The 23,650-nt window shown below is 44.0% G+C and overlaps 1 protein-coding gene across 2 annotated transcripts in view; it reads right to left on the bottom strand.

The window, feature by feature from the left end:
* Nucleotides 1–23,186, bottom strand: part of fbxl6 (F-box and leucine-rich repeat protein 6) — a 52,901-nt gene extending 29,715 nt beyond the window's left edge. Inside the window, exons 1-5 of one of the 2 annotated variants that reach the window (XM_043690916.2) lie at nt 23,167–23,186; nt 20,468–21,036; nt 20,012–20,170; nt 16,073–16,136; nt 1,189–1,320 (exon numbers count right to left, since the gene is read on the bottom strand). In XM_043690916.2, coding sequence (XP_043546851.1) covers nt 1,189–1,320; nt 16,073–16,136; nt 20,012–20,170; nt 20,468–20,952 — 840 coding nt within the window. In that variant the 5' untranslated portion in view covers nt 20,953–21,036; nt 23,167–23,186. Of the gene's footprint in view, nt 1–1,188; nt 1,321–16,072; nt 16,137–20,011; nt 20,171–20,467; nt 21,037–21,147; nt 21,509–23,166 lie in introns of those variants that run through there. The other variant, XM_043690918.2, reaches the window with a different exon arrangement.
* Nucleotides 23,187–23,650: the final 464 nt, after the last annotated feature.

Consider the following 23,650-nt stretch of genomic DNA (forward strand, 5'->3'; position numbering starts at 1 on the left):
TTACTTACAGTGAGGAAACAGGCCCTTCGGCCCAACAAGTCCACACCGACTCGCCGAAATGCAACCCACCCAGACCCATTCCCCTACATTTACCCCTTCACCTAACACTACGGGCAATTCAGCATGGCCAATTCACCTAACCTGCACATTTTTGGAGTGTGGGAGGAAACCCACGCAGACACGGGGAGAATGTGCAAACTCCACACAGTCAGTTGCCTGAGGCGGGAATTGAACCCGGGACTCTGGTGCTGTGAGGCAGCAGTGCTAACCACTGTGCCGCCATATGATTGAGATTTCTCATGGGCTGATCAAAATAGAATGATTTCACTCCTAACACTGGAAATGCTTTCATAAAGTAACAGCCTGTTTATTAAGGAGCCAAGTTAGTGAAATTTCTACTCACTGACGTTAGCAGGAAGCAGTAAGCCACCCTCAGCTATATGTCAGTTTGCGAACTCAGCGGTTTCCACACTCTTAGCCAATAAGATTGTGCCCATGATTATTATTGCAATGGCTGAGTGTTAATAAGTATTGCTAACCCAACCGACCAGAAAAGGTTCCGAGAACTTAATAGTTCTTAATAGAACTTAATCCACTATCTAGAAATTGAACATTTGCCTTCTATCCAATTAAAATCTCCAACCATTCAATAAACTCCAGGTCAGCACAAGTTACACAGAATTCACATCTACAGGAGCTCAAGGGTTAATGGAGAGGGAAGTACAAATTTGAAGGCCAGAATCTCAATTAGATTAGCCATTTATTGAATGGTCTTAAGGGGCTAAATGAGCTATTGCATCTATTTCAAACATTGATACCTATAATCCTAAAATTACAAAGGTTAACTACAGACTGATTAGATTCACACTAGTGCAAAACTCCTAGAAATTATATTAAGGGATAAGACTGCAGGGGTTAGTGAATCAGTAGCAATAGACATAAACTCAGGATTTTTTAAAAAAACAAAGTTTTTCCCCAATGTGAAAAACCAGGAAATAGTCATTGAAATAAGGTTGACCATAGTGAAAAGGGATTTTTTTTAGATCAAGTTTTGTTTAAAAAAAATGAAAGTTATAATGAATTATTATTAGCCTACACGAGATAGGCTGACTAAACTCTTAGTTAAACTGGTGCAATTGTGCACATTAACTGGAGTGTAAGCCCACAATTCACAAGTAGCTCACTTACCACTGAATGCTGCAGGTTTAAATTTTCCAGCTTCTGGCAATGGGTGGCCAATGCCTCAAAGACATCAGATGTGACACCAGTGCAGTTGGTCAGCCGCAACGATATTAAGTGTGGACAGGATTCAGTAATGGTCTGGAAAGAAAACAAAACAACATTGCTGTTTTGAAAAATGGTCATTTAATACTACAGAACTTGAATAATCAAGAGAAACATGTTGCCAAAGCTTTTCATCTTGGACTCATCAGGACAAAACATCACAACAATTTATCTTACAGAAGGCAAGGATGATTGAGTGATTGGTTGGCATTTAGATTCCAATTGGCCAAGGTGTTGCCATTGATAAAGAAACAGTTGCAAGTGCAGCCTTTACTGTAATTAGCATCACATAATAACATCAGAAATAGGAGCAGGAGAAGGCCATTCAACCCCACAATTCTGCTACATTATTCAAAAAGATAATGGCGGATCTGCTCTAGGCTTCAACTCCTCATATCCCCCAGCTCCCATTACCACAAAAATCTCATCTTTAAATATTTTCAGTGATCTAACCTCCGTAACAGGAATCCTGATGAAAAGCTTATGACAGAAAGATCAACTCTCCTGCTCCTCAGATGCTGCCTGACTCGTTGTGCTTTTCCAGTGCCACACTTTTCAACTTTGATTGTGTTAAGCTTTCTTAAGGATCAATTTCTTCCTTAATAATTGACCTTAGCTATTTCCTAATGACAGATAAGAGACTAACTGGCCTATAGTTTCCTGTTTATTCCTCCAGCCTTCTGGAACAGAGGTTCACAGTAGCAGTTTTCAAATCTGCTGGAACCCTCTTGGATTACTGGAAGGTCTGCAGTATTTTGATCAATATCTCCTCTATCTCTGCAGCCACTTCTGTTAAAAGCCTTAAATGCAGGTCATCAGGTCCTAGAGCCTTGTCCACCTTTAGTCCCATTAGTTTGCCAAATAACTTGATGCTCATGATAAAGACTATTACAAAATCTTTTCTCCTAATAGCTTCCTGATTATCTGTTTTGTTTATAGTGCCCTCTACAATGAAAACCAATACAAACTAAGTATTTCAAATATATGGAAATTCACTATAGGATCGTTGGAAGGTGGGACTAGGGAATTAATGAAGCAGTATCATTTACCCCTGGGAGCAACGACCAGAGGGCTGCTGGAAAGGTAAATGACTGCTTTAAAAGCTTACCTCATGAAAGGTGGAGCACATGCTGAGCAGGAGCAGACATGGGACTGCTGAATAAGTGAAGTAATACGTCTGGGTGTTCGCATTACCTGAAACACTACCTAGATAGTGTTTCCCACCCATCCTCCTCCTCTAACCAAAGAAAAGAGTTCTGTCCGTCAGATTGGTAAGGTAACTAGTTTTTTTTTATTCTTTATTTTTCAATAGTCTCTTTGGGAATTTAAAATAGTGGGGATGGAAGTTAGGGCAGTTGAATGTACCTTCTGCAGAATGTGGGATGTAAGGGTCACCAAGAATGTCCCTGCTGACTTCATCTGCAGGCAATGCATCCAACTCAAGCTTCTCAAAAACTATGTTAGGGAGCTGGAGCTGGATGAACTTCGGATCATTTGGAAAGTGGAGGGGGTTATTGAGAGGAGTTACAGGAAGTCACACTTCAGGTACAGGAAAAAGGTAGATGGGCTATAGTCAGAGGACGGAAAGGGAACTAGCAGACAGTGCAGCAATCCCCTGTGGCTGTTCCCCTCAATCACAAGCATATCTTTGGATACTGGGGGGGAGGGGGGTGGAGGGGTGAAGACTTCCCAAGGGAAAGCGATGGGGTATACAGGTCTCTGGCACAGAGTTTGTCCTTGTTGCCCAAAAGGGAAAAGGGGGGGGGGGGGGGGAGAAGAGAAGAGCATTAGCCATTGGAGACTCCATAGTTAGGGGGAACAGATTAACAGTTCTGTGGGAACAAGAGAGAGAGAGACACCCATGGTTGGTGCGTGGCTGCCCAGGGTTCGTAATGTCTCGGATTATGCTTTCAGGATCCGTGAGGGGGAGGGGAAGCAGCCCCAAGTCGTGGTCCACATAGGCACCAATGACATAGGTAGGAAAAGGGATGGGGATTTAAGGCAGAAATTCAGGGAGCTGGGAGTGGAAGCTTAGAGCTAGAACAAACAGTTATCATCTCTGGTTTGTTACCTGTGCCATGTGCTAGCGAGGAGAGGATTAGGGAGAGTGCAGTTGAACACATGGCTACAGGGATGGTTTCAGGCTCATTCTGATGTAGATGGGACCTCTACAAATAGGATGGTCTATACCTGAACCAGAGAGGTACTAATATCTTGCGGGGGAGAAATTTGCTAATGCTCTTCAGGCAAGTTTAAACTAATTGAGCAGGGGATGAGAACCTAAATTGTTGTTTCAGTGTCCAGGAGGTTGAAAGTAGCAAGGTCAGAAATAAGGTTTCAAAGTCACAAGAGTGCACCGGCAAGCATGAAGGTGGTTTCAAGTGTGTCTACTTTAATGCCAGGAGCATCCGGAATAAGGTGGGTGAACTTGCAGCATGGGTTGTTACCTGGGATTTTGATGCTGTGGAGCAGGGACAGGAATGGTTATTGCAGGTTCCAGGATTTAGATGTTTCAATATGAACAGAGAAGATGATAAAAGAGGGAGTGGTGTGACATTATTAGTCAAGGACAGTATTACGGTGTCAGAAAGGACATTCGAGGTCTTGTCTACTGAGATAGTATGGGATAAGGTTAGAAACAGGTAAGGAGATGTCACCCTGTTGGGAATTTTCTATAGGCCTCCAAATAGTTCCAGAGATGTAGAGGAAAGGATAGCAAAGACCATTCTGGATAGGAGCGAGAGTGACAGGGTAATTGTTATGGGGGGGACTATAACTTTCCAAATATTGACCAGAAACACTACTGTTCGAGTACTTTAGATGGGTCAGGTTTTGTCCAATGTGTGCAGGACAGACCAACAAGGCGTGAGGCCACATTGGATTTGGTACTGGGTAATGAACCCAGCCAGGTTTGGAGGTAGGCGAGCACTTTGGCAATCGTGACCACAATTCCGGTTATGTTTACTTTCGCGATGGAAAGGGATAGGTATACACTGCTGGAAAAGCGTTATAGTTGGGCGAAAGGCAATGATGATACGATTAGGCAAGATTTACGATGCATAGGATGGGGATAGAAACTGCAGGGGATGGACACAATTGAAATGTGGAGCTTATTCAAGGAACAGTTGCTGCATGTCCTTGATAAGTATGTACCTCTCAGGCAGGGAGGAAGTGGTCGAGCAAGGGAGCCATGGTTTACTAAAGAAGTTGAATCTCTTACCAAGAGGAAGGAGGAGGCTTACGATAGTATGAGACGTGAAGGTTCAGTTAGGATGCTTGAGAGTTACAAGTTAGCTGGGAAAGACTTAATGAGAGAGCTAAGAAGCGCCAGGGGACATGAGAAGTCATTGGCAGATAGAATCAAGGAAAGTCCTAAAGCTTTCCATAGGTATATCAGGAATAAAAAATGACTAGAGAAAGATTAGGGCCAATCAAGGACAGTAGTGGGAAGTGGTGCATGGAGTTAGAGGAGATAGGGTAAGCGCTAGATGAATATTTTTCATCAGTATTCACACTGGAAAAAGACAATGTTGAAGAGGAGAATACTGAGATATAGGCTACTAGACTAGATGGGGTTGAGGTTTACAAGGAAGTGGGGTTAGCAATTCTAAAAAGTATGAAAATAAATTGGCCAGATGGGATTTATCCTAGGATGTTCTGGGAAGCCAGGGAGGAGATTACACAGCCTTTGGCTTTGATCTTTCCATCATCATTATCTACACGAATAGACAATAGGTGCAGGAGTAGTCCATTCTGCCCTTCGAGCCTGCACCACCATTCAATATGATCATGGCTGATCATCCTTAATCAGTATCCTGTTCCTGCCTTATCTCCATAACCCTTGATTCCACAATCCTTGAGAGCTCTATCCAACTCTTTCTTAAATGAATCCAGAGACTGGGCCTCCACTGCCCTTTAGGGCAGAGCATTCCACACAGCCACCACTCTCTGGGTGAAGAAGTTTCTCCTCATCTCTGTCCTAAATGGTCTACCCCATATTTTTAAGCTGTGTCCTCTGATTCAGCACTCGCCCATCAGCGGAAACATGTTTCCTGCCTCCAGAGTGTCCAATCCTTTCATAATCTTGTATGTCTCAATCAGATCCCCTCTCAGTCTTCTAAACTCAAGGGTATACAAGCCCAGACACTCCAGTCTTTCAGTGTAAGGTAATCCCACCATTCCAGGAATTGACCTCATGAACCTATGCTGCACTCCCTCAATAGCCAGAATGTCTTTCCTCAAATTGCATGCTTACCTTCATTGACTGGTGTACAAGAACTCCCAGATCTCTCTGTACAGCCCCTTTACCTAAATTGATTCCATTTAGGTAGTAATCTGCCTTCCTGTTCTTGCCACCAAAGTGGATAACCATACATTTATCCACATTAAACTGCATCTGCCATGCATCTGACCACTCGCCTAACTTGTCCAGGTCACCCTGTAATCTCCTAACATCCTCCTCACATTTCACCCTGCCACCCAGCTTATTATCATCAGCAAATTTGCTAATGTTATTGCTAATACCATCTTCTATATCATTAATATATATTGTAAAAAGCTGCACAGTGACAGAAAATTGGAGAATAGCAAATGTTGTCCCTTTGTTCAAGAAGGGGAGTAGAGACAAACATGGTAATTATAGGCCATTGAGCTTTATTTCAGTTGTGGGTAAAAGGTTATCAGAGATAGGATTTGTAATCATCTAGAAAGGATTAAGTTGATTAGGGATAGTCAACACGATTTCGTGAAGGGTAGGTCGTGCCTCACAAATCTTAGAGTTCTTTGGTCACCTCCCCAAACAGGTGGATGAGGGTAAAGTGGTTGATGTGGTGTATATGGATTTTTGTATGACATTTGATAAGGTTGCCACAGTAGGCTATTGCACAAAATACATTGCATTGGATGGAGGGTGATTTAACGGTTTGGATCAGAAATTTGCTCGCTGAAAGAAGACAGGGTGGTGGATGATGGGAAATGTTCATCCTGGACTTCAGTTACTAGTGGTGTACCACAAGGATCGGTTTTGGGTCCATTGCTGTTTGTCATTTTTATAAATGAACTGGATGAGGACATAGAAGGAAGGGTTAGAAAATTTGCAAATGACACTCAAGTCAGTGGAGTTGTGAACAGTGCTGAAGGATGTTGCTGGTTACAGAGGGACACAGATAAGCTGCAGAGTTGGGCTGAGAGGTGGTAAATGAAGTTTAATGTGGAAAAGTGAGAGGTCATTCACTTTGGAAGGAGCAACAGGAATAAAGAGTACTTGGCTAATGGAAGATTCTTGGTAGTGTAGGTGAGCAGAGAGATCTCTGTGTCAATGTACATAGATCCCTGAAAGTTGCCACCCAGGTTGATAGGGTTACTAAGGTATACGGGGTGTTAGCTTTTATTGGTAGAGGGACTGAGTTTCAGAGCCATGAGATTATGTTGCAGCTGTACAAAACTCTGGTGTGGCCACACTTGGAGTATCGCATACAATTCTGGTCACCACATTATAGGAAATATGTGGAAGCTTTGGAAGGGGTTCAGAGGAGATTTACTCAGATGTTGCCTGTTATGGAGGGATGGTCTTATGAGGAAAGGCTGGGGACTTGACGCTGTTTTCATTAGAGAGAAGGTTGACAGGTGACTTAATTGAGACATATGATCAGAGGGTTAGATAGGGTGGTCAGGGAGAGCCTTTTTCCTCGGATGGTGATGGCTAACACGAGGGGACATGACTTTAAATTGCAGGGTAATAGATATAGTACAGATGTCAGAGTTAGTTTCTTTCCTCAGAGCGTAGTAGGGGCATGGAACGCCCTGCCTGCAACAGTAGTAAATTCAACAACTTTAAGGGCATTTAAATAGTCATTGGATAGGCATATGGATGATAATGGAATAGTGTAGGTTAAATAGGCTTTAGATTGTTTTTGTACACCTGCAGAAGCTCTTGCTATTTGTTTTCATTATTTCCTGCCAATTTACTTTCATAATCGATTTCTGTCCCTCTTTATTACCTTTTTAATCATATGCTGCTGGTTCCCAAAGAATCCCCAATCTTCTGGCCTGCTATATTTCACCACTTTATGTCCTAGTTTTTGACTGAATGCTCCCCTTGGACATCTTTATTAACCAGATTATTATTAAGCAAAATATAGCCACTGCTGTCTAAGTGGTAATTCCCTCCAACAGGATGCCGCTGTTAATCCAAAAAGCCATTCTGCATATCACTTCATTGAGTAATATAGTTTACAAATTTTAGTGCCAGTACAAAGGGCGTACTTACACTGTACGGCCCAGTGATTGGCTGGTCGAATCAAACAGTATGTTCCCTCAGTAGTTTGTAAAAGGCAGATATCAGACTATAAGCAGACAGCTATGCATATAAAATTCAGAAGAAAATCTCTACACTTAAAATGTAATTCTACATTTGAGCAACATTCATTGAAGAACTGAGTTCTGTAACAGCTACATTAATAACCAACATAATCACTGGAAGTCACGTTTCATTTACGCTTATTGAGAGCAACATATAATCAAATCCATACACTCATTCTCTGCAAATAAAAGGAATTTTTTCTCAAATGTCTTACACAGATTTGAAATTCAGGTATTCTAGGGAGCTATAGTTGCCCATGGCATTCTTCAAGGTAAGAAGCCTGTTCTGTTTAAGCCAAAATAAAAGCCAATCAGTACCCTGTCCTCCTGTGATATAAATTGTTGTGATAGTTTGAAATTTGATATTTTGCAATTGTCCTGACAAGTTCAAGACAAAAAGCTTCAGCAACATATCTCTCCCTTCAGTAATATTGTAAAAATACTGGGACAGCAGCAAGACCAGGAACACTGCTTCTATGTCATACGGGATGGGGTGATATTATATGTGATATTACAGGAATTAGACTCAGTTCCAGCACAAATATTCCATCAATTTTCATCCTATCTCAACATTAGGTGACAAATCAGATCAACTGTACGACATAAAAATCTCTTTAAATCACCAATATCACTTTTTAAATTGCAGGATAAAGCTCATTTCTCTCCTTATGAAGTATGCTCAGGTATCATGAAACGGTAAAGCTCCTTCTGCAGTTTAACTACAACAGTAGAATTATATCTTAATCAATGGTCCACTGAGGAAGTATAAGGTATAAGCTTTGGATTGTGTAACAACAGCTCAGCTAGCATGACTTTGACCAGATAAGAACTTGCAGTAAACAGAGTGCTGGAGGCAAGGGTAGTGGGTTGACAAGGTGAAAAGCATCCATTATGTAATGCCAGTTTACAAGGTTAGGAACATTCACTATGTAATACCAAGTGGCTTAATCTTTACTGTTGATGCTTGTTGAATGTAACGGTCACCCAATCAATATAGATTGAGCCTTATTTAGATGTTGCTCCCTGTAAGCGACTATATAATTCCTTAAGAATCTGCTGTTTGAGAGAAGACCAAAAACTCGTGTCTCTGTGCACATGGGTGATCATACTCTCTCCCTCCAGGGCCCGGAATAAAGATGAAGCAGGTAAAGCCATACTGTGTCTCAGTGTTTGCATCGACTTATACGCGGATAGGGAAACTGGACGATAATATGGCAAGCCAGCTAGGAGTCCAAACAAATAGTTACGATCAGCCGGCGTCAGCGATCATCCGGAACATCGCTACCTCAAGACGTACAGGCCCACAAGGTAAGATTTTAAACCTTGGTCTGTCTTGATATTCCTGTGTGTCAGAAACTGTCCCCTTGTTTGGCGTGCAAATGCCCTGGGCTTTGACTGGCGTGCAAATGCCCTGGGCTTTGACTGGCGTGCAAATGCCCTGGGCTTTGACTGGCGTGCAAATGCCCTGGGCTTTGACTGGCGTGCAAATGCCCTGGGCTTTGACTGGCGTGCAAATGCCCTGGGCTTTGACTGGCGTGCAAATGCCCTGGGCTTTGACTGGCGTGCAAATGCCCCTGGGCTTTGACTGGCGTGCAAATGCCCCTGGGCTTTGACTGGCGTGCAAATGCCCTGGGCTTTGACTGGCGTGCAAATGCCCTGGGCTTTGACTGGCGTGCAAATGCCCTGGGCTTTGACTGGCGTGCAAATGCCCTGGGCTTTGACTGGCGTGCAAATGCCCTGGGCTTTGACTGGCGTGCAAATGCCCTGGGCTTTGACTGGCGTGCAAATGCCCTTGGTTTAATTGAGGTTCGAGTCAATTATGTTTGATTAGGGTTAGGGTCCCCTAGGGTTTAATTGGGATTAGAGTTCTCTGACATACAGAGTTCGAGTCCCTGTGAGAAAGAGGTTAAAGCCCCTAGTGGCAAAATTTGAACCTCTACATGTCTTTGTTCTGGGGGGCAAGAGTGTGGCTTGGACTGCAGCATCGTGTGTTATGCTGCAAGGTTTCTTTCATCACGAGGGTATGGCTGGTCTTTCTTTCCTTCGCGGCCTTGTCTGGTACTGGGGTGGCATTCTTTAGTCCAGTTTGCACCAAGGTGAGGAGGTTACAGTGATCTTTTTGTGTGCCGTGCCAGGTGCTGTGGGGTTCGCGGAGCTTTGGGAATCTTGGACCAATGCTTGTGTTTTCTTTTTCCTGTGCTGTGGTGGTTGATTGGGAGTCTGTGGACGAGACTCATTTTTGTCAGACTCTGGTGTGGATCTTTTGGGGGCCCCTGCTCCATCTTTTTCGCTCGTTTGTCATTTCATGGATCATCACCGGGTGAACTGGGTGGAGTGGGGGGTTCTCAAATGTGCGCATTTTTCCCCCGTATTAAAGTGAGAAGATGTTGTTTGACTAGAGGCTCTTCAAAACAAAAAAAACGAGAAATGCTGAAGTTAAAGGTTGTTCTAATACTTGGGGCAAAAACAGGAAGTTTAAATCTAAATTGTGCCATGCTATTTTGGTTTGTTAAAATCCTGGTTCAGAAAATCCTTTTAAGTATCTGTTTTCTTTGTTTGAATTAGGATCTCAATGAATATGTTTTCTGGGCTATGCAATGGGGCAGACTTTGTTTTTACATTGAAATTGTATAACATTATATCCTTTTTAAAATGATCAAACTTGTAACAAAGAAAATTTACAGCTCAGGAACAGGCCAGGCTGTTCAGCCTTCCAAGCCTGAGCTGATCTGAATCCACTGTCAAAACCTATCGCACAATTCCTAAGCATCTGTATCCCTCTGCTCCCCACCCGCTCATGCATCTGTCCTCATACTCATGCACCTTAAATGAATCTACCATGCCTGCCTCTACTACCTCTGCTAGCATCGCGCTCCAGGCACCTACCATCCTGTGTAAAGTACTTGCTGCGTGTATCCCCCTTAAACTTATCACCTCTCACCTTGAATGCGTGAGCTCTGGTTATTGAATCCCTCACCCTGGGAAAAAGCTTACCTTTATCCATCCTGTCTATACCTTTCATGATTTTGTAGACCTCAGGCAGGTCCCCCCGAACCTCCTTTTTTCTAATGAAAACAATCCTAACCTACTCAACCTCTCTTCATACCAGGCAACATCCTTGTAAACCTTCTCTGCACCCTTTCCAAAGCGCCCACATCCTTTTGGTAATGGGGCGACTAGAACTGTACACAGTATTCTAAATGCAGCCAAACCAGTCTTGTACAATGTTAACATGGTCTGCCAGCTCTTACACCCAATACCCCTTCTGATGAAGGCAAGCATACCATATGTTCTTGAATACTCTATCCACCTGTGCAGCCACCGTCAGGGTTCAATGGACCTGAACTCCCAGGTCTCTCTGCTGATCCAACTGTTTCCCAGGCTCTTCCATTTACAGTATAGTTTGCTCCAGAAGTAGACTTTCCAAAATGTATTTCCTCACATTTGCCTGGATTGAACTCCATCTGATACTTCTCTGCCCAACTCTCCAGTCTATCTATACTCTCCTGTATTCTTTGACAATCCCCTATGCTTTCTGCTACGTCAATCTTCGTGTAATCTGCAAACTTACTAATCAGACCACCAATGCCCTCTTCCAGATCATTTTTGTATAATCACAAACAACTGGATGTAGGTTTGCTTGCTGAGCTGGAAGGTTCATTTTCAGACACCATACTTGGTAACATCTTCAGTGAGCCTCTGGAAGAAGCACTGCTGATGTTTCCTGCTTTCTATTTATGTTTGGGTTTCTTTGGGTTGGTGATGTCATTTCCTATGGAGATGTTGTTTCCTGTTCTTCTTCTCAGGGGGTGGTAAATGGGGTCCAAATCAATGTGTTTGTTGATAGAGTTCCGATTGGAATGCCATGCTTCTAGGAATTCTCGTGCATGTCTCTGTTTAGCTTGTCCTAGGATGGATGTGTTGTCCTAGTCAAAGTGGTGTCCTTCCTTATCTGTACGTAAGAATACTAGTGAGAGTGGGTCATGTCATTTTTTGACTAGTTGACGTTCATGTATCCTGGTGGCTAGTTTTCTGCCTGTTTGTCCAATGTCGTCCTTGTTACAGTCCTTGTATGGTATTTTGTAAATGACATTAGTTTTGCTTGTTATCTGTATAGGGTCTTTCAAGTTCATTAGCAGCTGTTTTAGTGTATTGGTGAGTTTGTGGGTACCATGATGCCAAGGGGTCGGAGTAGTCTGGCAGTCATTTCCAAGATGTCTTTGATGGAGGCAAGAGTGGCTAGGCTAGCAGAAAAGACTATCCAGAAATCCTAGCCACCGTGCAAGAACTGTAACAAACACTACATTGGACAAACAGGCAGAAAACTAGCTACCAGGATACATGAACACCAACTAGCCAAACAATGACATGACTCTAGATTGGATTTTAGATTAGATTACATTACAGTGTGGAAACAGGCCCTTCGGCCCAACAAGTCCACACTGACCCGCCGAAGCGTAACCCACCCAGACCCCTATATTTACCCCTTACCTAACACTACGGGCAATTTAGCATGGCCAATTCACCTGACCTGCACATCTTTGGACTGTGGGAGGAAACCGGAGCACCCGGAGGAAACACACGCAGACACGTGGAGAACGTGCAAACTCCACATAGTCAGTCGCCTGAGGCGGGAATTGAACCCAGGTCTCTAGCGCTGTGAGGCAGCAGTGCTAACCACTGTGCCACCGTGCCGCCCACCGTGAGACCCTGTCTCACTTATATCCTTACATACAGTTAAGGAAGGACACCACTTTGACTTGGACAACACATTCATTCTAGGACAAGCCAAACAGAGACACTCACAAGAATTCCTAGAAGCATGGCATTCCAACAGGAACTTTTCGTCCGAAGGCTCACTGAAGATGTTACCTAGTATTACAGACGAAACGTCTGTAAATGAACTTTCCAGGTCAGTGAGCAAACATACATCCAGAACCTCAACCTGAGCTACAAATCTTCTCAAAACAACAGTGGCCCCAGCACTGATCCCTATGGAACACCACTGGTCACCTTTCTCCATTTTGAGAAACTCCCTTCAACTATTACTGTCTCCTGTTGCTCAACCAGTTCTTTGTCCACCTAGCTAGAACACGCTGCACACCATGTGACTTCACTTTCTCCATTAGTTTACCACGGGGAACCTTATCAAACGCCTTACTAAAGTACATGTATATGGCATCAATAGCCCTTCCTTCATCTATCACCTTGGTCACTTCTTCAAACAACTCTATTAAGTTACAACTCTATTACAATCTCCCCTGCACAAAATCATGTTGACTATCACTGATAAGCCCATTCCTTTCCAAATATAAATACATTTTATCCCTCAGTACCTTTGCCAGGAACTTCCCACCACTGACGTCAGGCTCACTGGTCTGTACTTACCTGGAATATCCCTACGACTCTTCTTGTACGGGGAAAACAACATGACCAACTCCCCAATCCTCCAGCACCTCACCTGTGTGTAAGGATGCTACAAAGTTATCTGTCAGGGCCTCAGCTATTTCCTCTCTCGCCTCCCCCAGCAACCTGGGACAGATCCCATCTGGTCCTATGGATTTGTCCACCTTAATATCCTTCAACCTACCTAACACATCTGCCCTGCTTATGTCATTGTGATCCAGAGTAAACAAACTTCTGTCTCTAATCCCAACATTCATCATGTCCCTCTCCTCAGTAAACACTGACGCAAAGTTATCGTTGAGAATCTCACCCTTAAAACAAACTGAGTGCCTTGAACCCCTGATTTGGTTGAAATTCTACAATACCTGTTTAAAATAAAAAGTTGGATTAATGGTCATGCTTTAGCCAGATGAGAGTATTGTATTAAAATATCTTAGCTGCTGTATTTTTAAACGCAGGGTGCTCACTAAAAGAAGAGTGCATTTTGAGTTTGATGTTTTGTTAAGGTTTTAGAGAATATTAGAACTTGAAACTGTTTCAGCTCTGCTAATTATTATTAAGACTTCATTGGCCCCCTTCATATTGCAAACTCAAAGAATGTTGATCTCTACCAAATTTGCCACTGTAATTCCAACTGTTTCATTTCGGCAGTTTCATTTGGAGAACATGTTTTAAAATATTCTACATTTGTTTCCCACGACTATTTGAGATTTAAATCTGAACTGAAACTGCCTCTTCAATTGTAAAAGCACATCAAACTTTTTGTTGTTTTCTTGCTGTTCCAGATTTTTGAAATACTTTTTGTGACGTCTTTCTCATTAACCAAGTATTAATTTGTTAAAGGAAAATTTTTGAATACCCTCAATGGGGTCCCCTGAGGGATTTGATTTTAGGATCATTGACTGTTGTTCATAATTGACTGAATTGTTTAGGCAGTACAATTTAGATATTTATGGATTGCATAAAACTTGATAATGTCATAAATAGTGAACAGAGTAACAGACTTCAAGTTAACTGAGAATGGTGATATAGGCAGACACAATTTAGTGTCGTTTAATGTGTGACTGTCTTCATACTGATAATCACCTTTGTAGGAGGGAATGAGAGGGGAAATACAAAGATACTTTCAGCAGCTAACATCTTTTCTCGAATTTCTCCATTCATAGGTAAAACATGCCATTGGACCACCACCAACCCCTCCACAACCTGATCCCCCAGATTCAATCAGCTTCCCAGTCATGAGCACGAAAAGTGAAGAAGCTAACAACAGTGAAGAGGAAGTCTATATACCTTTTGTCAGTGGCCTTCCTATAGACCTAGTGAAGAGGAGAATCGACGTTTCGGGCATTAGCCCTTCTCCGCTGGTGGGGGCGGAGAAGGGCTAATGCCCGAAACGTCGATTCTCCTCTTCCCTAGATGCTGCCTGACCTGCTGCGCTTTTCCAGCAACACATTTCCATCTCTGATCTCCAGCATCTGCAGACCTCACTTTCTCCTTCCTATAGACCTTAAACCACATGAGCTTTACCTTGTCTTTCGATCATTTAAGGGATATGAAGGTTCACTGATCAAGCTAAAATCACAACAGCCTGTTGGTTTTGTTACATTTAACAGCAGAGCGGGAGCTGAAGCAGCAAAGAATGCAGGGTTCACCTAGCCTGTTGCACTCAGATGTGCTGGTATCCTCCATCTGAAGCATCTCCGGAAGGATGGAAGTCTTGTCAGTTTTGTTAAGTATTTGACTGCCCTTTTCTAAGAAATCAGATTTCTCCACGGAATGGTGCAGAAGGACAGACTGGATTTTGTTTTCAGGTTGGACTTTACTGAAGGCGATCTTGGATAACTGGCTCATTTCCACTCAAGTTGGAGGGGATGAAGTGGTCATTAAGGACTATGAATTTAAGAACTTTACTAGTGAATCTTTTCCACATGGGAGGATCCTAGAAATTCTATTTACTGCACAGATTGGTAATTTTGTTGTTATACTAATTGTATGCTGTGTCAATAACTTGCTTAAACACTGGCTGTCAATGTCTTATGAAAGCTGGTAGTGCCATCTAGGTGGTTATCATGAAATGATAAAAGGAGGGAATGAGAAAGTGTATAAGGTATGAGCAGGTAGGGAAGGAGTTCAGTTTTGGGTTGTGTAACAAAGGTTCAGCTAGCATGACTTTGCCAGATAAGAACGTGCAGTAAACAATGAGGTGCTGGAGGCAAGGGTAGTGGGTTAACAAAGTGAAAAGTGAAAAGCACCCTTTGACAAAGGGTCAGTTAGACTTGAAACGTCAGCTCTTTTCTCTCCTTACAGATGCTGCCAGACCTTCTGAGATTTTCCAGCGTTTTCTCTTTTGGACCCATTATGTAATGTCAGTTAACAAGGTTAGGAACATCCATTGTATAATGCCAGATGGCTTAATCGTTACTGTTGATGCTCGCTAATTCTAACAGTCACCCAATGAATATAGATGTTGCCTTTTTTGAATGCTGCTGAGAGTGACTATATAATTCATTAAGAAACTGCTATTCCAGAGAAGACTGTGAACTGATGTCTCTGTGCACATGGACGATTGTTCCCTCTCCCTCCAGGGCCCAGAATAAAGATGATGGAGCTAAAGCCATACTGTGTCTCTAAGTGTTTGCTTCAACTGATATAGGGAAACGGGACGACACCACTACCAACACCAGCATCCTGATTAACCTAAACTCTGATTAGCAACCCCCACTTAGAAGTAAGCAGTCTGTGTCTTTGCCTTCTTTAAATACATTTTGTCAGCTAAGTTGATTACTATTAACCTATCATTCCCTTTGTATGCAAAGTATAAAGCAGAACTAACCTAAGCAAGATACAAAATACTAAATGGAAAACAAAATTCGACATTGGTCCCAGTGAATTGAGAACTATTGACAGATTAATCACTTAAATATAAGCAAGATTGGTGGATATTTCTACAAATGACTTTACATGACTTATGAAGTGAGTGTTGTTAACCAGCTGTACACAGGCACTCTATTTTCAGTCTTACCTTCATGGTGTAACTCACTAGATTATTCCAGTTGCAGAGAGAAAATTCCCGAAGCTGTGAAAACCTGTATGTTTAAAAACAAATGCAGATAAAATCAGCTATAACAGTACAACTTACCACAGAGACTGACTCCTTCATTTTGAAAGCCAGCAACTTAGCTCAACAGAAATGATTCACTTTCCCTGAAGTCTAAGAATAAATGCATGCAAATCTCAACCTGAAAATAATTTAAGCAGTTCTTTCTTTGCTACCGGGAATAATTGTCTTTTCACTTCACACCAGCTATAACCCTTAAATGGGGGGCCGAGAGGTTCAGGGGAATTACTGAGAGAAAAGAAAACAGGGCCGGGACAACAGAGTGCAGTCCAAATGCTTAAACAAGACAAGATGGTTTTCATGGAAGGGAAGAGAGGCTTAGACCACAGTTCCTTGAAAGTAACTTCACCCACAACCGTGATACCATATCCTACCCCAAACCAAGTCCAATTGAACCATCACCCATACAATGACATACAGTAGTTCTCAATCTTGCAAAATCTCAAATGTCAGAGCCCTAAATTCAAATCCTTCTGTGGTTTCACTCATTATCTCACCACTACATAACACTAAGACAGTAGAGATCTTCCAACTGTGGTTTCCTCTCCCTCACTTCCTTTGTTTCACCAATGGCCACATTGTTAACTATCTGGATTTTAAACTCGAAGACTGTTTCTAAACCGAGCCACCTTTAAAATGTTCTTCAATACCAAAAATCCATCAGCTGCCCCAACATCTCTTAATGTGGCTTGGTGTCAAGTTTTGTTTGGTAATGCTACCATGAAGTTCCTCAGGTCGTTTTACAATATTAATTGTAAAACCATAAGACCATCAGGTATTGGAACAGAATTAGGCAATTCCGCCAATCGAGTCAGCTCCACCATTCAATCGTAGCTGATGCTTCCCAAATCCATTCTCCTTTCTCCACATAACCCTTGATCACCTTACGCTCTCTGTCTTAAATACACTCAATGACTTGGCCTCCACAGCCCTTTCAGCAACGAGTTCCACAGATTCATCACCCTCTGGCTGAATAAATTCGTCATCATCTCAGTTCTAAACAGTCGTCCCTTCATTACTGAGCTGTGCCCTCAGGTCCTAATCTCTCCTACTAGTGGAAACATCTTCTCAATGGCCACTCCATCCAGGGCTCTCACTATTCTGTAAGTTTAAATCAGATCCCTACTCATCCTTCTGAACTCCATCAAGTACAGACACAGAGTCCTCAACTGCTACTCATATGACAAGCCCTTCATCCCCAAGACCATTTTTATGAGCCTCCTCTGCTCTCCCTCCAATGCCAGCACATTCTTTCTTAGAAGCTGGGCCCAAAACAGCTCACAATATTCCAAATGCAGTCTGACCAGAGCCTTGCACACCCTCAGCATATATCTCTACTCTTATATTCTAGCCCTCTTGGAATGAATGCTAACTCCCAATTGAACCTACATGTTAACTTGAAGAAAATCCAGAACAAGGAATCTCAAGTCCCTTTGTTCTTCAAATTTCCGAGGTCTTTCCCCATTTAGAAATTATCTACACCTTTATTCTTTCTACCAAAGTGCATAACCTCACATTTTCCAATATTGTATTCAATCTATGCCCAGTATCCTAGCCTATTCATATCATTCTGCAGCCTCCCCGGTTCCTCAACCCGAACTTGTCCCTCCACTTCGCTTTGTGTCAAACTGAGCAACAAAGCCTCAGTTCCTTCGCCCAGATGATTAAAGAATGACATAAACAGCTGTGGTCCCAACACTAACTCTTGCAGAACTCCACTAGTCTCGTGCTGCCATACTGAAAAAATCCCCTTATCCCTTCCTCTATCTTCTGCCAGTCAGCAAATCCTCTATCAGTGCCAGGAACTTGTCCTTAACACCATGGACTCATTTTCTAACAGCCTCCTGTGCTGCACCTTGTCAAAGTCCTTCTGGAAATCTAAATGGATCACATCAATTAGTTTCCCTTTGTCTAACTTGCTTGTTCCCTCCTCAAAGAATTCTAACAGATTTGTCAACATGACCTCCCCATGACAAAGCCACGCTGACTCAGATCTATTTTACCATGCACTTCCAAGTACTCCATAAGGCATGGTGGCACAGTGGTTAGCACTGCTGCCTCACAGCACCAGAGACCCGGGTTCAATTCCAGCCTTGAGTGACTGTCTGTTTGGAGTTTGCACATTCTATCGCGTCTGCGTGGGTTTCCTCTGGGTGCTCCAGTTTCCTCCCACAGTCCAAAGATGTGCAGGTTAGGTGAATTGGCCATGCTAAATTGCCCGTAGTGTTAGGTGAAGGAGTAAATGTAGGGGAATGGGTCTGGGTGGGTTGCTCTTCAGAGGGTCAGTGTGGACTGGTTGGGCTGAAGGGCCTGTTTCCATACTGTAAGTAATCTAATAATATCGTCCTTAATAATCATTTGGAGATGCCGGTGTTGGACTGGGTTGTACAAAGTTAAAAATCACACAACACCAGATTATAGTCCAATAGGTTTATTTGGAAGCACTAGGTTTTGGAGCGCTGCTCCTTCATCAGGTGGTTCTGGAGTAACCACAACCACCTGATGAAAGAGCAGCACTCCGAAAGTCACTGCTTCCAAATAAACCTGTTGGACTAAAACCCGGTGTTGTGCGATTTTTAACTTTATATCCTTAATAATGGACTCTAAAATTTTACAAGTTACTACGGTCAACTTAAGGAGCCTATAATTTCCTTTCTTCTGCCTCCCTTTCTTCTTAAACAGGATTATTACATTAGCATTTTTCAGTTCTCTGGCACCCTCCCTAACCGCAGTGATTCCTGCAAGATCACCAACAATGCCTCCACAATCTCCTCAGCTATCTCTGGTCTGCGTGATTTAACCACCTTCAGACTTTTCAGCTTGCCCAGATTGCCACCCACCTCTGCCCCTGACTCTTTTAAGGTTCTTCCATAGTGAAAACTGATGCAAAGTACCTATTCCGTTCCTCTACCATTTCTTTGTTCCCCACTACTACTTCTCCAGCCTCATTTTCTAACACTCCAAAGTCCATTCTTCCCTCTCTCTTACCTTTTAGACATCTAAATACACTCTTGCAATCTTCTTCTTCATCATAAATAGCTTACTATCATATTTCATTTTACTGCACTATTTGCTTTTTCAGTTATCCTCTGCTGGTTTTTAAAAGGCTTCCCATTAATATTCACATTGCATGCTTTTCTTTTATGCTGTCTCTGCCTGTCCTCATCAGATACAATTCCCTTATCCTCCCCTTAACATGTTCCTTCTTCCTTGGGATATGTAATGTAACTTTTTTATCATTTGCTGTTCCAACAGTTGGCCCCATAAGATACCACACATTGGCCCCACTACTTACACTCCCATTCCCTCATTTCGACTGCCAAATGAGAAAAGACTGGATTGACTGGGCTTGTACTCGTTGGAATTTAGAAAAATGAGGGGTGGGGAGGGGAATCTTATACAAACGTATAACATCCTGATGGCACTGAACAGACTAAATGCAGGAAGAATATTCCCAATGTTGGGAAAGTCAAGAACTAGGGGTCACAGTCTAAGAATAGGGGGTAAGCCAATCAGGACTGGGATGAGGAAGAATTCCTTCACTTGGAGAGTTGTGAACCTGTGGATTTCTCTACCATAGGAAGCTGTTGGGGCCAGTTCATTAGATATACTCAAGAGGAAACTGGAAATGGCGCTTGCAGCTAAAGGGATCAAGGGGTGAGGGTATGGAGAGAAAAGCAGGAAGAGGATACTGAAATTGAATAACCAGCCATGACCATATTGAATAGTAGTACAGGCTTGAACAGCCAGATGGCCTATTCCTGCACTTATTTTATATGTTCTATGTTTCTCCACACCCACCATGAGTAACATGGTTTCTTCAGCAATCAGACCTATACAAACCGGTTGTCTTTCAGCCAGTTGAGGGTGTTTTGGATTTTTCTCTGAACTGGCGGCACCAATTTCTTTCCAGATTCCACCCAGCAATAGGAGATTGTGACTTTCTGCCAGAGTTTGGGGTTGGCAGCAGCTCCATACCACAGATGACATACACGGGCCATCCTGTTTAAAAACAAGAGAAAGCTTGGACAGGTCAATTCAAACAAGCACACAAATGCAAGAGCTGAGTTGAGTGGAAAGCTATATCAAAATTATATGGACCAGATCTAACCATAATCCGGTCTTATTAGCCATGGCTCGCAGTTCTATCTGGAAGCCTGAATCCTTCACAGTCTTTACAAAAGGGGAAACCATTTAACAAAAATCTTTATACAGTGTCAGCTACTCCCATCTCACCACCTTTGCAGTTTGCAGGAGGTCACATTTCAACAAGAAAGAAATCCTCTTTATCACACACACCTACAGAGAAATGGCACAGCGCCATTCGATGACACTATATAATGGAAGATATGAACCAAGACTTCAATTGGAAGCTGTTGACCCCATCGGTCTAGGGCTTCTGGCTTCTCAGGCTCCAGATCTGAATCAGTTTGCTTATGCTGGCCTGCCAAGCCCACGGAGCTGGCCTCCTTCAACCCTGCATTTTTCAGGAGCCCCTTGTTTTTGTGGGAGCTGCGTTGTGTGTTTAACTTGCAGCTGCTTTTCTTCCCTGCTAGTTTCCTTGGCCTCTTCTGCATCCCGTTTTCATTAGAAATGATCAGGAGCATGTCGTTGTCAGTATCATGGATTGTATAGTCCCTGGTGTTCCACTTTGCTGTTCGCCGCACTTTCCTCACTGGCTTCGAAGTCACTCGGACACGTGACCGGCTCTGGCTTTCCACACTCCCTTCCCTCTTCCGGGAAGGGGTAGGCCTAGAGGTGTGGGGAGTTGAAGAGCCTTCCATCTCGGTATCCCCTCAGTCCTCCTCATGAAATTCTTCAGCTGCACAAGTCCTTATTCAATGGTAAAGAGGAATGTCTCAGCGTCACTAGAACAAGAAAAATAAAATCACTACAGTCACAATTACCAAAACAATATCACATATGGATGGAGGAAAAACGGTATTGAGGACTGGAGTTCAGATGGAAGGATATCTTACTGCAGCTATACAGGGCCTTAGTGAGACCACAGCTGGAGTACTGTATGCAGTTTTGCTCTTCCTAAGAGAGAATACATTCACCATACAGGGAGTCATGGAGGTTCATGAAGCTCATACTAGGGACAGCTGGTGGGGAGGAGGGTTTGCTGCTATTGGGACTGTAGTCATCAGAGGAGACCTGATTAAAACATATAAAATTTTAACAGGGTTGAACATACTAAATGCAAGGAGGATGTTTTCCCTGGTTGGGAAAGACAAAGAAAAACTTCCTCACTCAAAGGACAATTAATTAACTACGGATGCCAAGCTACTGAATATGTTCAGGAAAAAGAAAGGCTATTTTTTAAATATTAAAGGCAAACATATATGAAATTTCACAAACAGGCAGCCAAATAATATAAATTGCAAGCAAAGACTCGCTGTGCCTGTTGTGCTGTTATTTGTTAGTAGCTGGACATTGACACATTGCTATTATAGAGTTTGTTGGAGGGGGGGGGGGAAAGAGTATGTGAAAGGGGGGGGGGGGGGCGGGGAGTATGTGAAAGGGGGGGGCGGGGGGAGTATGTGAAGGGGGGGGGAGTATGTGAAGGGGGGGGGGGGGGGGAGTATGTGAAGGGGGGGGGGGGGAAGTATGTGAAGGGGGGGGGAGTATGTGAAGGGGGGGAGAGTATGTGAAGGGGGGGGGGAGTATGTGAAAGGGGGGGGGGAGTATGTGAAAGGGGGGGTAGTATGTGAAAGGGGGGGGAGTATGTGAAAGGGGGGGGAGTATGTGAAGGGGGGGGGAGTATGTGAAAGGGGGGGGAGTATGTGAAAGGGGGGGGTGTATGTGAAAGGGGGGGGTGTATGTGAAAGGGGGGGGTGTATGTGAAAGGGGGGGGTGTATGTGAAAGGGGGGGGTGTATGTGAAAGGGGGGGGTGTATGTGAAAGGGGGGGGTGTATGTGAAAGGGGGGGGTGTATGTGAAAGGGGGGGGTGTATGTGAAAGGGGGGGTGTATGTGAAAGGGGGGGTGTATGTGAAAGGGGGGGGTGTATGTGAAAGGGGGGGGTGTATGTGAAAGGGGGGGGTGTATGTGAAAGGGGGGGGTATGTGAAAGGGGGGGGGTATGTGAAAGGGGGGGTATGTGAAAGGGGGGGGTATGTGAAAGGGGGGGTATGTGAAGGGGGGGGTATGTGAAGGGGAGGGGGGGAGTATGTGAAAGGGGGGGGGAGTATGTGAAAGGGGGGGGGAGTATGTGAAGGGGGGGGAGTATGTGAAAGGGGGGGTGTATGTGAAAGGGGGGGGGGGGTGTATGTGAAAGGGGGGGGGGGGGAGTATGTGAAGGGGGGGGGGGAGTATGTGAAAGGGGGGGGGGGGGGAGTATGTGAAAGGGGGGGAGTATGTGAAAGGGGGGGGGGAGTATGTGAAAGGGGGGGGGGAGTATGTGAAAGGGGGGGGGGAGTATGTGAAAGGGGGGGGGGGGGAGTATGTGAAAGGGGGGGGGGGGAGTATGTGAAAGGGGGGGGGGAGTATGTGAAAGGGGGGGGAGTATGTGAAAGGGGGGGGAGTATGTGAAAGGGGGGGGGAGTATGTGAAAGGGGGGGGAGTATGTGAAAGGGGGGGGAGTATGTGAAAGGGGGGGGTGTATGTGAAAGGGGGGGGTGTATGTGAAAGGGGGGGGTGTATGTGAAAGGGGGGGGTGTATGTGAAAGGGGGGGGTGTATGTGAAAGGGGGGGGGGGGGGTGTATGTGAAAGGGGGGGGGGGGGGAGTATGTGAAAGGGGGGGGGGGGGGAGTATGTGAAAGGGGGGGGGGGGGAAGGTCCGAGGTCAATGGGGAAAGAGGGAGAGGCGGGAAGGGGGGAGTAGAGTGATGGGAGTGAGAGGGTGCTGTTGGTGGAGGGGAGAGTGGGGACGCGAAAGGACTAATGAGGGGCGTAGGGTGTAGTTGAGGACGATGGAGTGAGTGAGTGGGGTGGGGTAGAGGTGGTTGGAGCTTTCACTCTATTCTCCCCCTCCTCTCACTCGCGGCCCTCACTCACTCAGCGCCGCCATCTTGTTCCGCTCGCACTCACCGGAAGACACCGTCACCAAGTCCCGCCCTCGCCTCACGCCGATTGGCTGTTTCTCTGCGGCACCTTCAGAGGGACCACGCAGTCCTCGCAGTCGATTGGTCCAAGGTGCCTGTCAATCACCACACGCCTGCGGCTGGGTCGACGCCTGCGTCGCGCTTCTCCCGTAAACTTAAAGGTAACGATTTAAAGGGGAGGGGACAACGACCGAAGCGACTGAATTTTTTTAAACTGGCAGAATTTTTCATTTTAAAACCTTAAATATATATTTTATTTTTATTTTGCGTTAAATGCGTGGCACAAAGCAAAATGCTGACGTTTATTTTGTAGTTGCTCATTTGCATAAACAGGTAGTTTTTGAAGTTTTTAAAAAACTTTAGCAATTTCATTTAATCGCACGATTTAATTTGTTTCTTTTACTTTGCATTTCTGCGAATCACCACAGGATCTACAA

This window comes from Chiloscyllium plagiosum, unplaced genomic scaffold, assembly GCF_037043375.1.
Source record: "Chiloscyllium plagiosum isolate Xiang-an unplaced genomic scaffold, Cpla_swu_hap1 HiC_scaffold_5, whole genome shotgun sequence".
Taxonomy (NCBI): domain Eukaryota; kingdom Metazoa; phylum Chordata; class Chondrichthyes; order Orectolobiformes; family Hemiscylliidae; genus Chiloscyllium; species Chiloscyllium plagiosum.